At 49.1% G+C, this 15,246-nt stretch overlaps 1 protein-coding gene across 8 annotated transcripts in view; it reads left to right on the top strand.

Annotated features, from left to right (window-relative positions):
* Positions 1-15,246, top strand: part of MKI67 (marker of proliferation Ki-67) — a 404,744-nt gene that overhangs the window by 161,446 nt on the left and 228,052 nt on the right. For 2 of the 8 annotated variants that reach the window (XM_044056159.1, XM_044056166.1), the window contains 2 exons: positions 7,666-9,986; positions 10,080-14,899. In XM_044056159.1, the coding sequence (XP_043912094.1) occupies positions 7,666-9,986; positions 10,080-14,899 (7,141 nt within the window). Of the gene's footprint in view, positions 1-7,665; positions 10,035-10,079; positions 14,900-15,246 lie in introns of all 8 variants that reach the window. The other 6 variants (XM_044056164.1, XM_044056162.1, XM_044056163.1 and 3 more) reach the window with 6 other exon arrangements.

Raw genomic sequence — 15,246 nt, 5'->3', positions numbered from 1 at the left:
GCCTCAACCTTATAAAAAACAGACTCAATGACTTTCCACTACAGCTGCCAAGCAGTTCTCTCTTGGCAGCCCCCTTAGGAGGAAAACTGGCACTTTTTCTATCAAGTGGCATTGCATCACCAAAGACAAATGGGTTCTCAACATTGTATCTCAAGATTACAGGTTCCATTTTCACACCCTGCCAAGGCTAAAAGGAATGCCAAATCTGCAACCAAATCAGTGGGCAGAGGCTCAAAAACAAATTACTGCACTCATGGACATGAGAGCTATTCAAAAGGTACCACCACAGGAACAAGGACAAGGGTTTTACTTTCTGGTTCCCAGAAAGGACAAAGCCTTGGAGACCCATTCTGGACCTTTCTACACTAAACACTTACCTGGATGTTCCGAAATTCAAGATGTTGACACTACAGCAGCTTCTTAAATTCAAGATGTTGACACTACAGCAGCTTCTTCCCATGCTGGGCAAGAAAGCTTGGCTTGTGACTTTTGGACCTCAGAGGCATACCTGCATGTCCCTATCAGACAAAACTGCAGAAGATACCTTGGATTTGTAGCTGGTTCAATGCACTATCAATTCTCTGCACTGCCCTTTGGCTTATCTACTGCACCCAGGGTCTTCACAAAGTGCCTGGCACCCGTAATTGCATTTTGCAGGCAAAAAGGAATTCAGATTTATCCATACCTGGATGACTGCCTGATTCAAGTAGAGAGCAAGGACATTCTACTAAAGCATCTGATGTACGTTGCCTGGGGTACACAGTAAACAAAAAAAATCAAAACTAGTGCCCTCACAACAGATAATAATCCTGGGTGCCAGCTTGAACACAATGGCCCAGATGGCTTCTCACGCCAGACAAGCAAGGACAACTGACTCGATATTTTCAATTAATGGCAATCAAGGCCCAACTCCCTGCAAGAAAAATTCTGCAGGCCTTGGGCTACATGGCATCTTGCCTACTACTAATTCCATATGCCAGACTGCATATGAGGAAACTAAAATGGTGCCTGAAGAGCGTATGGTCTCAAACACTGTCAAAGTTTGGAAATGGTTATGCCACTAATTCCTTGCCTACAACAGGAGTTTTGATGGTGGGCACAAGCTTGTCACCTCAACAAGGGACAGCCTTTGCCTCAACCCACGACCAGGCAGACACTGACCCTCTTCTCCCAAACATTCCTCAGATACTGCAATACTTGACTGAGATGCTGGACAAGGGCCTCTCTCTTTCATCCATCAAGATCCACGCCTCCGCTATCTCTGCTCTTTATAACACGGATCCACCAATTTTTTCTAATCCTTTGCTCAAACAATACCTCAGAGGGGCTAAAAACATAAGACCGCTCCGTAGAGCACCTACACCAACTTGGGACCTCAACTTTGTTTTGGAAAAATTAACTCTACCTCCTTTTGAACCAGCTAATGCACAGCAGAATTAAAATACATCTCTTGGAAAACTGCTCTGTTACTGGCAATAACATCAGCACCGAGTTTCAGAATTGCAGGCACTAATGGCAGTGGAACCTTTCCTCATCTTCCACCAGGACAGGGTGTCTTTAAGAACTAACCCTACATTTATGCCAAAGGTGGTAAGTGTGGCTCTAAACCAAACTATTCACTTGCCAACTTTTTATCCAAAACCACAGAACAAAGGGGAAAGACTTCTACATTCTTTGGACATTCACAGACAGTTACTTGGACAATACCAAAGCTTTCAGAAAATCTGAGCAATTATTGGTAGCATACACTGCAGGAGCACAGGGAAAAGCCATTTCAAAGCAGACTATTTCAAAATGGATAGGACACTGTGTATACATTTCTGCTATACCCACCATGGGAAACCTGTACCTAGCAGCATTAGATCTCACTCCACCAGGTCAACAGCCACTTCAACTGCCTACCTCTGAGTACCTACCAAGGCTATTTTGGGACCAGCAACATGGAGTTCACCAAACATTACCATTTGCCTTTATACTCCAAATCTGGCTACGCTACTGCTGTACTGCAGGGCCTTATAGCCACCCCTAATGCCTTGTAGATCCAGCCTCCCTACCTCAGCTTTGGGATTCCATCCAAGTGTAATGACTGCAGCAGTGTAACACTAACATAGTACAGTTTTGTAATACCGAAGATTGCCAAATTCCAGTAATAACGGCCACACAGGTACAAAACGCACTCTAAAGCCAAGAATACAGCATTCATGGGACCATATGACATCCTGGGCTGTGTACTACATGAACTACAATATGAACTGGCACCTCACCTAAGTGTCATGTTTAATCATAGCCTCACCTCAGGTTTCATGCCCACTGAGTGGTGCAGAGCTACAGTTATCCCAATCCACAAGGGGGGATCCACCTTGGATCCCGGAAACTAACGTCCCATCAGTCTGACCAGCCTCATCTGAAAGGCCATGGAGCGTATTATCATGGAACTTATAAACAAAGACATTGGCAACCTTCAAACACTGGACCCCACCCAGCTTGGGTTTGTGAAGGGCCAATCTTGTCTCCTGAACCTGATTGACTTTGAATCAGTCTCCAGAGCCATGGACAAGGGTAAGGTGGTCCACACAGCCTATCTGGACCTTGCCAAGGCCTTTGACACCATCCCCCACTCTGGAATCATAGATAAACTTACTAAGTTGGGCATTAATCCCTATGTCACCCAATGGGTTGCTAAATGGCTTACTGATGGAACCCATACTGTAAAAGTAGCAGACTCCAAATCCAGCTCCAGACAAGTGGAGTACCTCAGGGTTCAGTCCTGGGGCCGCTCTTGTTTGGCATCTACTTCTCTGAAGTACAGGTCAACACTAAGGGACTGGCTAAAAAAGTTTGCAGATGACTGCAAACTGGGAGCCATTATTGAATCCCCAAATGATGTGGATACTCTACAAAAGGGCCTTACAGAAACAGATGCTTGGTGCCAGAGCCATGGGCTCAAGCTCAATGCCAAGAAATGTATTGTTATCCCCTTTGGGGAAAAAACATGTATCCATGAATTACCATATAGGTGGCAGTACACTAAACACAGTGTGATAAGAGACTTGGGGACACAGGTGGACAGTGGTCTCACCTTCGATAACCACATCGCCACAACAGTCAGGAAATCCTATGTGGCACACCTCATCATGAAGGGCTTTTCATCCAGAAAAAAGGAGGTCATTGTCCCACTGTACTCATCCCTCATTCGACCCATTATAGAATACAACGCCCCATTTGGTATGTACCTCTCAAGACATTGCAACAACTGGAAAGGCCTCAAATACCTCACTAAAAGAATCACAGGCCTAAAGCAGATGCCCTATGCTGACCGCCTTAAACTCCAGCTATACTCTGTCGCATATCATCTACTCAGAGGTGATCTCCGCTTAACATACAAGGCCATGTCAAACCCAGAGCTGTTGGACATGCTACACTTAAAGAAATCCCAATCCCTCATAGCTACACGCTCCAGGGATCTAAACCTTATCGCAATAAACGAAACATGCTGGAGGGATAGGTTCCTGACCTAGAGACTCCCCAGACTCTGGAATAGATTGCCCATACTTGTCAAGCAGAGTGCCTCTTTGGACCTCTTCAAGAGGAACCTTTACTATTGGATGGGAGAAAGGAAATTCACCCCAGGGATCACGTCGGTCGCCCTGCTAGACAGGGGTCCAGGAAAGTAAATGTGGGAAGAAATAGCCAGGGAATTGTTATGGCTAGGCTTGTATAGGCCCTAGGGCTGATAGCCTAGTACCAACCTATGAACCATAAATGTAGATGTTTGTGTTTGACACTGCTGCAGTCCAGGTTATCCTCCCTCCTTCCCCTCTTACTTTCTGGTACTTACCCAGGGCATCTACCCTTTATTACCTATGGGGAGTATTTGCTGGTAACTAAAAATGGTAGTTTGCTTTTCTTTTGTATTGTTTACTAGCAATTTGAATTGCCTACCTATTTGGGGGCACCTGACATCTGGGGCAAGAAAAACTGAAGAAAATGGCGTCTGCTGCATCTTGTATACCCCTGTCGTACTGATGTCTGGGAGGAGGTGACAGCAGCCGACGCCAGACCAAGATTTTGGAACTCTGGCCGACTGTGGGGACCGCCTGACGGCAGGATAACCCAATGACTGCAGCAGTGTCAACACTCTAACATCTACATTTATGGTAGGTACAAAACTGTACTTTTGTAGTTTTACATCTACAATTATGCAGTTTGTTGCAGTCCAGTTCCCCCATCCAATCCTTTTTTTTTTTTTTTTTTTTTTTTTTCCATCTTAACCAGGGAGTTCACAACTGTGGTGGTGGGATTAAGTTTGGTGTCTTCTGCCATAATCCTTCAGTTTCACAGCATTTCTTTAGTGATAGAGATGTCCGTCAATGTTACATACCTAATAAAATCGTTTTTCCTAAATATACAATTACAGCTGCTGGTCTGAGTGAAACTTAACTGGTATGGGTAAGAAACTGAAAATTTTCTGCCATACTTCTGCTTTTTGTGCCAAGTCATGCGCACATACTCTGAGGTGGGAGATGCAAGGTCAGTGCAGTGAGGGGATGGGATTGTTTCAGTATCTTTCTGGGCATAGGACTCCGCACTAGTAATCCTGAATTTGAATGAATCGGTGACTATAATTTGTGTATATTCCCGGCTATACATTTTATAGGTTGCTAACACGTGTGTACTATGTTTTTGACAAGTAGCTGCTGCATTTAGAACTTAAGCTTCCAGCACCTAGCACTTGTGTGGTTGATGTATTCTTGAACTTCTGTATAGTAGCAGGTATCCTCGATTTGACGTGGTTCAAACACCCAACTCTGCACTAGACACTGGTGTCTAGTCTATCACTGAAATCTCTTCCCATTCACCCTTAGGGAGCCCCCCAGGGTACCATACTTAACCCATTTTTTTTCCTTACTCTATAGGCTACCCAGTGATTTCCTCCCAGATTGAAATCATCCTATACATAGATGGTATGGTTTTCTACAGGTCTGATGCCTCTTGTAAGGCCATCAGTGATTTGCAAAGCAGACCTCACCAGCCTTTCCATATGACTTAACTACAAGCAAGTTTATTTACCTATTCTGTAGTCTGTTCATACAGTTTTACCTGGGTTATAGCTGAAAAGGGTTTAGACCAGCCTACCTAAGCAGTCGGTGTGTAAATAAGCACCCCCCCCCCCCCAAATAAGTTTGGGACCAGGCGCACTTACTGTGATGTATGGTTGTACCAAATCTTTACTTCCAAAACAATAGTATAAAAGTAGGCTCTAAAATCTACTCCCCAATATTTTAGCAAAAAATTTCACCTTCATTTGCCCACAAAGCAGAAGTGGTGGTCTCATATTGGATACCTCCAAAGAAAGTGTCTACTTTTTTGCAGACTTATCCTGTTGGTCACCATTGCAGTGTGCTGACCAGTGACAAATGTATTAGTTGCCATTTGTTGACTGGTAAAGTCCAACTGGGCAAAAACCTTTATCAGTTGCTTGGGGAGAAAAGCTTCACACACACAAATTCCTATCCATCAATCCACAACCCCTTTTTTCGGTGTTTCCATTCAACAGTGACTTATCTTCGAGCCAAGGTTTCTGACTGGGAGCCAATCCCTTAAAGTTCAAAGCACTGCCCTTTGGTCTCACAACAACCCCCCCCAACAAACAAATGCAGAGATGGTGTATTTCAGGCTGCATACATTCCAGGTGTTCCATAGCTGGACAATTGGCTCTTTACTGCACCAGCCAAGTATCTACTAGTACAGTCCCAGGCAAAACTTGGTTTCACAGTTGGAAATTACTGTCACTCTTGTGAAGAGTGAGCTGATACCAGTGAAGTCAGGCTCCCACATTCCAGAATCTTATCCATGTACCAAGATGCTTCAAAGGTTCTTTTCCCCCAGCAAGACTTTTATTCTTTGACTGCTAGGCTTGATCACTAGATCCTCTGGCATGGTATTGTATGAGGGTCCTGTAATGGCTACTCCCCCCCGTGGTCCTTTGTCCCATCTCCATCTTGCCATAATACGTCTCGCATTGATATGCAGAAAATGGCAGTTGGTGGTTGGCCCCCCCTTGAGTGTCATGGGCTTCATTCTCCCCCTACCATCGTAGGTACTCCCTTTTTTAACCTCTCCCTCGGGATGGGATTTTAAAGGGAAAAACTGAAAGGTTCTGAGACGAGAGGCAAGTAGTCTCATCAATGTTATTGGAGATGAGGGCAGTCCTACAGTTGCTGGCCTCTCAAACCTCTCAAGTGTGTGAACTCTGAGAATGACACGTCTATAGTCTGCTTTATCAACCAGCAGGTAGGAACCCTTCATACCCACTGCTATGGGAAGTAGTGCGTGACAGTGGGTGGTGAATTGGTCTTTCTAATTTCGGTGTACATCCTGGAGATTTATAACATTCTGACAGAGAAACTGAGCGCCCCCCCGTGATGCCACCTAAGATTTTATAGACATCTAGGGAATCTTGTCCCAGTTCTTGAATCTGAAAGATTAATCTCTGACGTAATATGTACTTGCTGTAAAGCTAGATCCATGTCTCCATTTCAACGTTCTCCTTCCTAAATTTTCCCGACTCCCAGTAGTACTTTTGGACCTAAGGGCCTTGCCTCTTGGACAGCCTTTCTCATTGTATTTGTGTTCTATTTGCCTGACTGGGAGATGTGTGGGGTGGTGGAGGTGGTGTGTGTTGGTGTGGATGCCCAACTATAAGCAAACAAATTACATTTTGAGGTAATCTGAGGACCAGAGAGTTGTGGCTGAGGAAGTAGATTTTTGGCTTCAAGCTCTTGAAAATGTACTAAGGTCTGATCATAACTCCGTTTTTAAAACGGATGAAAACACCCCAACTTGGATCTAGTTATGGTAAGTACGCACGTTTCATTTATACAAACTTGGCACAACTGCACTTTCTCTAATCTTGCTGTAACAACACAGCAAACTTCCTAGACAGTCAGGCTGTCCCTAGGGAAAGAACTTGTTCTTACAAATTTATACGTTTAAAAAAAAGTGTACTACTTGGTGCATTAATTTATGCTGTAATCTGATAGGATTCCAAGTCTGCACAGATTCTACCTGATCTTGTGCTTCTGGACCTCTCACCTGCTAAAGGTATGCCAGGAAAGTAGCTTCTAGCTGAGGTTAGGAGTGGTTCCTTTCATTCACAGTTGGTGTTGGGCATCACTGTAAAGAAACCCAATTCTAATTGCTTTGTTATATTAGGACAGTGTCTTTCAACTGCACTTCAACATAGTTTTGTAAGTGATTAACAAAAAGTCCCCCCCCCCCCCCTCTTTATATCCAAAAATAATAAAATTGAGAGTAAGATGTGCGACTATTTCTGTGTTTTGGAGGGTTGGTGCTGGAAGCAGCACTTGATACCAAGTAGATGTTTGTCTACTGCTACGATACCCAGAGGGAGCCTGCTAAAAATGCATGAGTAAAAGGGTGCTGGGCTGGTGATCTAGGATAAGTTTCCTTTGAAGGACTGTTTAAAGGATGATGAAGGTAATGGGGAAGGGTCAAAACATATTAAAGAAAATTTGAATGTGCACTATAATGATACTAATTTTTATATGGCTCTCGTGTTAGAATACATGACTATTTATTTATTTGTTTATTTTTTTGTCTTGTCTGCTAAAGTCGTGTCTTTTTTTTTTCCCCCCTTCCCAGGAGCAGGCTGAGGGAAAGACCTCTGTATCCCCTTCGAGGCAGAGAGCTTGTGTGTCTGGCGAAAGTTATACTGCACGGAAAAGCAGCCCTTCAGTAATTGGCTTACCATCCAAGGTACATGCTGCACCACTTGTTAGAAGGTCCCTTGATGGGAAGAATCGGTCTCGGAGTATCTCTCTGTCGTCACCTGAAGAGACATCTTCAAAATTGGAACCTGTTCTGGGCCTTGGAAGTCCATCACAAGACAGACCACGTGGAACAGCTTCAAAAAGTCCTTCCCCTGCAAAAAGCAATGAGAACAGAGCTTCCACTGAACTGGTTATGGCAATGGTCCTTTCCCCAAAGGGCTCCAAGAGAGGTAGGAGGTCGTTTTCAGAATCTCCAACCAGGAGTAGTGTACTGAATCTGTCAGGAAAACTGTCCCCAAAACAAAGATCCCTTTCAAATTTGTCACTAGAAAATCCATCCTTTGCAACACCTGTTCATCCGTTTCTTGGAAAGAAAGCCAGTGTGCCAACATGTGGTTTGAATCTGTCCCTCCCTGAATCATCAGTTAAGAGTTTATCAGAAGGCCACATCAAAGTGGTTCCCGCCATCAGTCCGTCCCCTGGCAGGAGAGCATCCCGTGAAGCTGTAGCCACCACAAGCCCATCACCCAGTAGGAGAGCATCCCGTAAAGCTTCATCTTCCACCAGCCCATCCCCCAGCAGGAGGGCATCCCGTAAAGCTACTCCTGCCAGCAGTCTGTCCCCTGACAGGTTATCCCGTAAAGCCACATCCCCAGCTGAAAAACTTTCCATTAGTTTTTCTCCAGAAAGAAAATCATCTAGGAGGTCTTCATCTTTGCTTCCCACAAGTTTGTCACTGGAAAGAAGGTCCATTGAGCCAGATAATCCCTCTACCCCATCTCATGCAACAACTCCTAGTACAAACTCTTCAGAAAAATCCTGTGCTGTGACACCTGACACCAGCCCCTCTCCAGCGAGGAGGTCCCGTGCAGCAACTCCTGGTAGAGGCTCTTCAGCAGAATCCCAGGCTGTGACCCCTGTCACAAGTCCCTCTCCAGCAAGGAGGTCCCGTACAGCAACTCCTGGTACAGTGTCTTCAGCAGAATCCCATGCGGCAGAGGTTGCAGCAAGTCCCTCTCCAGCAAGGAGGTCCCGTGCTGTGACCCCTGCCATGAGCCGCTCTCCAGCGAGGAGGTCCCGTGCTGCAACCCCTGTCACGAGTCCCTCTCCAGCAAGGAGGTCCCGTACAGCAACTCCTGGTACAGTGTCTTCAGCAGAATCTCATGAGGCAGAAGTTGCAGAAAGTTCCTCTCCAGCAAGGAGGTTCCGTGCTGTGACTCCTGCCATGAGCCCCTCTCCAGTGCGGAGGTCCCGTGCGGCAACTCCTAGTACAGGCTCTTCAGCAGAATCGCAGGCTGTGACCCCTACAGTGAGCCCCTCTCCAGCAAGGAGGTCCCGTGCTGTGACCCCTGCCACGAGCCCCTCTCCAGTGAGGAGGTCCCGTGCGGCAACTCCTAGTACAGGCTCTTCAGCAGAATCGCAGGCTGTGACCCCTACAGTGAGCCCCTCTCCAGCAAGGAGGTCCCGTGCTGTGACCCCTGCCACGAGCCCCTCTCCAGTGAGGAGGTCCCGTGCGGCAACTCCTAGTACAGGCTCTTCAGCAGAATCGCAGGCTGTGACCCCTACAGTGAGCCCCTCTCCAGCAAGGAGGTCCCGTGCTGTGACCCCTGCCACGAGCCCCTCTCCAGTGAGGAGGTCCCGTGCGGCAACTCCTAGTACAGGCTCTTCAGCAGAATCGCAGGCTGTGACCCCTACAGTGAGCCCCTCTCCAGCAAGGAGGTCCCGTGCTGTGACCCCTGCCACGAGCCCCTCTCCAGTGAGGAGGTCCCGTGCGGCAACTCCTAGTACAGGCTCTTCAGCAGAATTGCAGGCTGTGACCCCTACAGTGAGCCCCTCTCCAGCAAGGAGGTCCCGTGCTGTGACCCCTGCCACGAGCCCCTCTCCAGCGAGGAGGTCCTATGCTGTGACCCCTGCCACGAGCCCCTCTCCAGTGAGGAGGTCCCGTGCGGCAACTCCTAGTACAGGCTCTTCTGCAGAATCGCAGGCTGTGACCCCTACAGTGAGCCCCTCTCCAGCAAGGAGGTCCCGTGCTGTGACCCCTGCCATGAGCCCCTCTCCAGCAAGGAGGTCCTATGCTGTGACCCCTGCCACGAGCCCCTCTCCAGTGAGGAGGTCCCTTGCGGCAACGTCTAGTACAGGCTCTTCAGCAAAATTGCAGGCTGCGACCCCTACAGTGAACCCCTCTCCAGCAAGGAGGTCCCGTGCTGTGACCCCTGCCACGAGCCCCTCTCCAGTGAGGAGGTCCCGTGCGGCTGCGACCCCTACAGTGAACCCCTCTCCAGCAAGGAGGTCCCGTGCTGTGACACCTGCCACGAGCCCCTCTCCAGTGAGGAGGTCCCGTGCGGCAACTCCTAGTACAGGCTCTTCAGCAGAATCGCAGGCTGTGACCCCTACAGTGAGCCCCTCTCCAGCAAGGAGGTCCCGTGCTGTGACCCCTGCCACGAGCCCCTCTCCAGCAAGGAAGTCCTATGCTGTGACCCCTGCCACGAGCCCCTCTCCAGTGAGGAGGTCCCGTGCGGCAACTCCCAGTACAGGCTCTTCAGCAGAATCGCAGGCTGTGACCCCTACAGTGAGCCCCTCTCCAGCAAGGAGGTCCCGTGCTATGACCCCTGCCATGATCCCCTCTCCAGCAAGGAGGTCCTATGCTGTGACCCCTGCCACAAGCCCCTCTCCAGTGAGGAGGTCCCGTGCGGCAACTCCTAGTACAGGCTCTTCAGCAGAATTGCAGGCTGCGACCCCTACAGTGAACCCCTCTCCAGCAAGGAGGTCCCGTGCTGTGACCCCTGCCACGAGCCCCTCTCCAGTGAGGAGGTCCCGTGTGGCACCTCCTAGTACAGGCTCTTCAGCAGAATCACAGGCTGTGAGCCCCTCTCCAGCAAGGAGGTCCCATGCTGTGATCCCTGCCACGAGCCCCTCTCCAGTGAGGTCTCGTGCTGCAACTCCTAGTACAGGCTCTTCAGCAGAATTGCAGGCTGCGACCCCTACAGTGAGCCCCCCTCCAGCAAGGAGGTCCCGTGCTGTGACCCCTGCCACGAGCTCCTCTCCAGTGAGGAGGTCCCGTGTGGCAACTCCTAGTACAGGTTCTTCAGCAGAATTGCAGGCTGCGACCCCTGCAGTGAGCCCCTCTCCAGCAAGGAGGTCCCGTGCTGTGCCAGCAAGGAGGTCCTATGCTGTGACCCCTGCCACTAGCCCCTCTCCAGTGAGGAGGTCCTATGCTGTGACCCCTGCCACGAGCCCTTCTCCAGTGAGGAGGTCCCGTGCAGCAACTCCTAGTACAGGCTCTTCAGCAGAATCGCAGCCTGCGACCCCTACAGTGAGCCCCTCTCCAGCAAGGAGGTCCCGTGCTGTGACCCCTGCCACGAGCCCCTCTCCAGCAAGGAGGTCCTATGCTGTGACCCCTGCCACGAGCCCTTCTCCAGTGAGGAGGTCCCGTGCGGCAACTCCTAGTACAGGCTCTTCAGCAGAATTGCAGGCTGCGACCCCTGCAGTGAGCCCCTCTCCAGCAAGGAGGTCCCGTGCTGTGCCAGCAAGGAGGTCCTATGCTGTGACCCCTGCCACTAGCCCCTCTCCAGCGAGGAGGTCCTATGCTGTGACCCCTGCCACGAGCCCTTCTCCAGTGAGGAGGTCCCGTGCAGCAACTCCTAGTACAGGCTCTTCAGCAGAATCGCAGCCTGCGACCCCTACAGTGAGCCCCTCTCCAGCAAGGAGGTCCCGTGCTGTGACCCCTGCCACGAGCCCCTCTCCAGCAAGGAGGTCCTATGCTGTGACCCCTGCCACGAGCCCTTCTCCAGTGAGGAGGTCCCGTGCGGCAACTCCTAGTACAGGCTCTTCAGCAGAATTGCAGGCTGCGACACCTACAGTGAGCCCCTCTCCAGCAAGGAGGTCTCGTGCTGTGACCCCTGCTGCGAGCCCCTCTCCAGTGAGGAGGTCCCGTGCGGCAACTCCTGGTACAGGCTCTTCAGCAGAATTGCAGGCTGCGACCCCTACAGTGAGCCCCTCTCCAGCAAGGAGGTCTCGTGCTGTGACCCCTGCTGCGCGCCCCTCTCCAGTGAGGAGGTCCCGTGTGGCAACTCCTAGTACAGGCTCTTCAGCAGAATTGCAGGCTGCGACCCCTGCCGTGAGCCCCCCTCCAGCAAGGAGGTCCCATGCTGTGACCCCTGCCATGAGCCCCCCTCCAGCAAGGAGGTCCCGTGCTGTGACCCCTGCCATGAGCCCCCCTCCAGCGAGGAGGTCCCGTGCTGTGACCCCTGCCACGAGCCCCTCTCCAGTGCGGAGGTCCCATGTGGCAACTCCTAGTACAGGCTCTTCAGCAGAATCGCAGGCTGTGACCCCTACAGTGAGCCCCTCTCCAGCAAGGAGGTCCCGTGCTGTGACCCCTGCCATGAGCCCCTTTCCAGCGAGGAGGTCCCGTGCTGCAGAGCAGTCCTTTGCAAAAGCTCCAGGTAGAGATTCTTCCCCCGAATCCAGTAAAACTCGTACGAGCTCCTCACCAGGCAGGAAGCGCAGTGCATCAGAGAAGTCCCTTACAGCGACTCCTGGCACCATCTCCTTCCCAGAATCACAAATGGTCGCCCCACCTAAAAGTCCTTTGCCAGCTGAGAGGTCTCCTGCACGGGTTCCAGGCATGAGCCTTTCACCAGAATTGCATGTGACCCTGGTGCGGCGGTCTCGTGGGTCTGCCACGAGCCCTTCCTCGGTGCGGAGGTCCCATGCGTCTCCCTTGGCTACGAGCCTTTCACTAGTAAAAAGCCAGTCCTCACAAGCCTCAGTAATGATCGATAAAAGTCCATCACCAGTCAGGAGTGCTGCAATAGCTACCTTAACTCCACAGAGGTCTCGCTTGGTTTCACCTGCCACAAATCCATCGCCAGCACTGAGTTCCCAAGTAGGAACATCTGAACATTCTTCAGGAGAGTGGGGGTCTGTCACAGCATCTGAGACAAAGTTGTCTAAAAGAAAGTCCTCAGTAAAATCTTTGGCTAAACGTCGTTCACGAGGAAGATCCCTTGGAGTAGCCAAGCCAGCTAAAAGTCCAGTAGCAAGAAGGTCTGCAGTGTTGCCTAGCATGAGTCACTTGCTTGTAACTGGTTCCATTATAAAAACTCCCAAGACCTTTTCAGTAGGAAAAATGTATTTTTCTGCTTCCAAGAGTCTATCTGAAAGCACGACAACAGAAGAAACGCTAGTTAAGCGTTCATCACGAAGACCATCCCAAGCAGTAACAAGAGTTACAAGTCCAACTGGAAGGAAGTCTGCAGCATCACCTGCTAAAAGTTCCTCACCTGAAAAATCTCTTGGAATACCCAGTGGTCGGCTGGCAGGGAAAAGATCCCTTAAAGAAACTGCAAGTCCATTGCTTAAAAGCATGTCTGCACCAGACTCTCTCGCTACAGTTTCACCAGGAAGATCTGTTGTGTCTTCTAGTAACATGTCAAATCTAAGAAGATCTGCATCTCTGCCCACCGTAAGTCCAACAGGAGGGTCTCTTCCAACAGTGCCCACCACGAGCCTATTGCCTGGGAGAAGGTCCTCTTCTGAAAGCTCTCCAGGGAGGAAATCCCTTGTTGAAAAACGTAGCCAGCGTCTCACAGTTGAGCATACAACTGTAAAAGCTCCAAAAAGCCCCTCTACTGGAATGAGGTCCATTTCTGCACTTGGTAGAGTTTCATCGGCTGGAAGGAAGTCTACAACATATTTACCTGCTAAAAGTCCATCGCCAGAAAAGAGTTCATTTACTGTAACACCTACTACGCGTCCATTACCAAGGAGGTCACGTGCAGGTGCTACTCCAGAGACTCTGTCAGTTGAGTGCAAGGTGTTGGAAACATGTACTGCAACAAATCTGTCTGCAGTGAAGAGTTCTAAGATGGTAACGCGTACCTTTTCACCAGAAAGTAAATTGCATGTAGTAGCAGCTGTCCTTGACCAGACTCCAAAAGCTTCTCAAAGACTCTCAAGAGGAAGGAAGTCTCTTAAAAGGACACCTGCTTCATCACGGCGATCTGCAGGAAAGTCCCATACAGTGAGGCGGTCTTCTGGTGCACTTGCCACAATACTATCACTGCAAAATGAAGATGAATTGGCATTGCAGGTTACAATGAAATCATTGAATCTGTCGCAGGAAGGACAGCATTCTGAAACACAGCCTATGAAAAGTTCAGCTAAAAGGTCTAGTTCTTACTCTTCATCAGAAAGTCCTTTATTAGAAAAGTCTGTTAAAGCAGTTCGTAGTAAAAGTTCTGAACCAGAAAGAAAATCTCTCTCCATCGTTCCTGCCAAGAGTCTGATACATGGGAGGAGGTCCATGGGGGAGGTGAATGCAAAGAAGCTGCATGGTACACTTTCTGCTACAAAAACTCCAGTAAGGGGCAGAAGGTCTCTTGGGGTTGACCCTGTTAAGAGCCAATTAAGTGGAAGAAAGCTGTTGACTTCAGTCAATGGCCCATTGCAAGTTAGACTGTCATTGGCTGCAGATCCCAAAACCTTAGCTGCTCCTGTCAAGGGTCTTAAGCGAAGCAGGTCTCTGACTGTGGTAGCCGTAAACAAGGGTCCATTACATAAAAAAGTAGGGGCAAGAACTCCTGTACAGAGCCAGCCCCTCAAATCTCTTGAAGGGTCAGTAAAGAGTACAGTTGAAAAACTGACGTCTGTTCCAGACAAGGGCAGAGTGCAGAGCAAGAGGTCTCTCTCTGCTCCTGAAAGAAGCCCATCAGCAAAGAGGATATCTGGAACAGTAGGTCTGTCTAACCACCAGAGCTGTGTGTCAGCTGAAGTGACTGAAAAGATGACTGCTAGGAAAAGTTTCAGAAATAGTTCATCAGTGACACCGTCCCTGAAAAGCTCTGCCAGAACATCATATCCTTCCGATGGTACTCCTTCTGTACAAGGTCGCTTTTCTGTGTCGCGAGTAAGCACACCTGCTTCAGAAGATAAAGAACTAAAGAATCGTGAACTTTTAAAACATCTGGAAGATTTGACTCCAACAGTTAATATGATCTTGAGTAAAAGCCCACATTCAGAATCCGAGTTGCAGTCAAGAAACCGAAGAAAAAGTACAAGGGAGACTGCTGTTCGAAGAAGTGGTGTTAACACTGCTAAAGTTTCAGGTAAGTTTAAATTCAAGGCATTGGGTGTGCATTTGTTAAGTTACACTGGGAGGGGTTAGAGTGCAAAGATTTTTTCCCCCACATTGCAGTTGCACACCAGTTGAACAGCTTGTCAGGTTTTCTAGAATTGTATTTGTTATGTAAACCTGTGTGTTCTAGCTTCTGTCCTGTCATAGTTTTAGTTTCACTTGTGAGCAGCTCTTTTCACTATGGATGGTTTGAGAATGGGCCCCTGAACCTGTTAAGGACAATGCATCCCATTTCCTACTGCAGCTCTCCCAAAAGTATTTAAAAGGATGCACAAGAAATCTGCTTCCTTACAGCTACACTCAAACAATGAGTTTAAG

Source organism: Protopterus annectens, chromosome 14.part0, assembly GCF_019279795.1.
Source record: "Protopterus annectens isolate FY-2018-M chromosome 14.part0, PAN1.0, whole genome shotgun sequence".
Lineage (NCBI taxonomy): Eukaryota > Metazoa > Chordata > Ceratodontiformes > Protopteridae > Protopterus > Protopterus annectens.
This window is presented reverse-complemented; position numbering and strand designations above follow the sequence as displayed.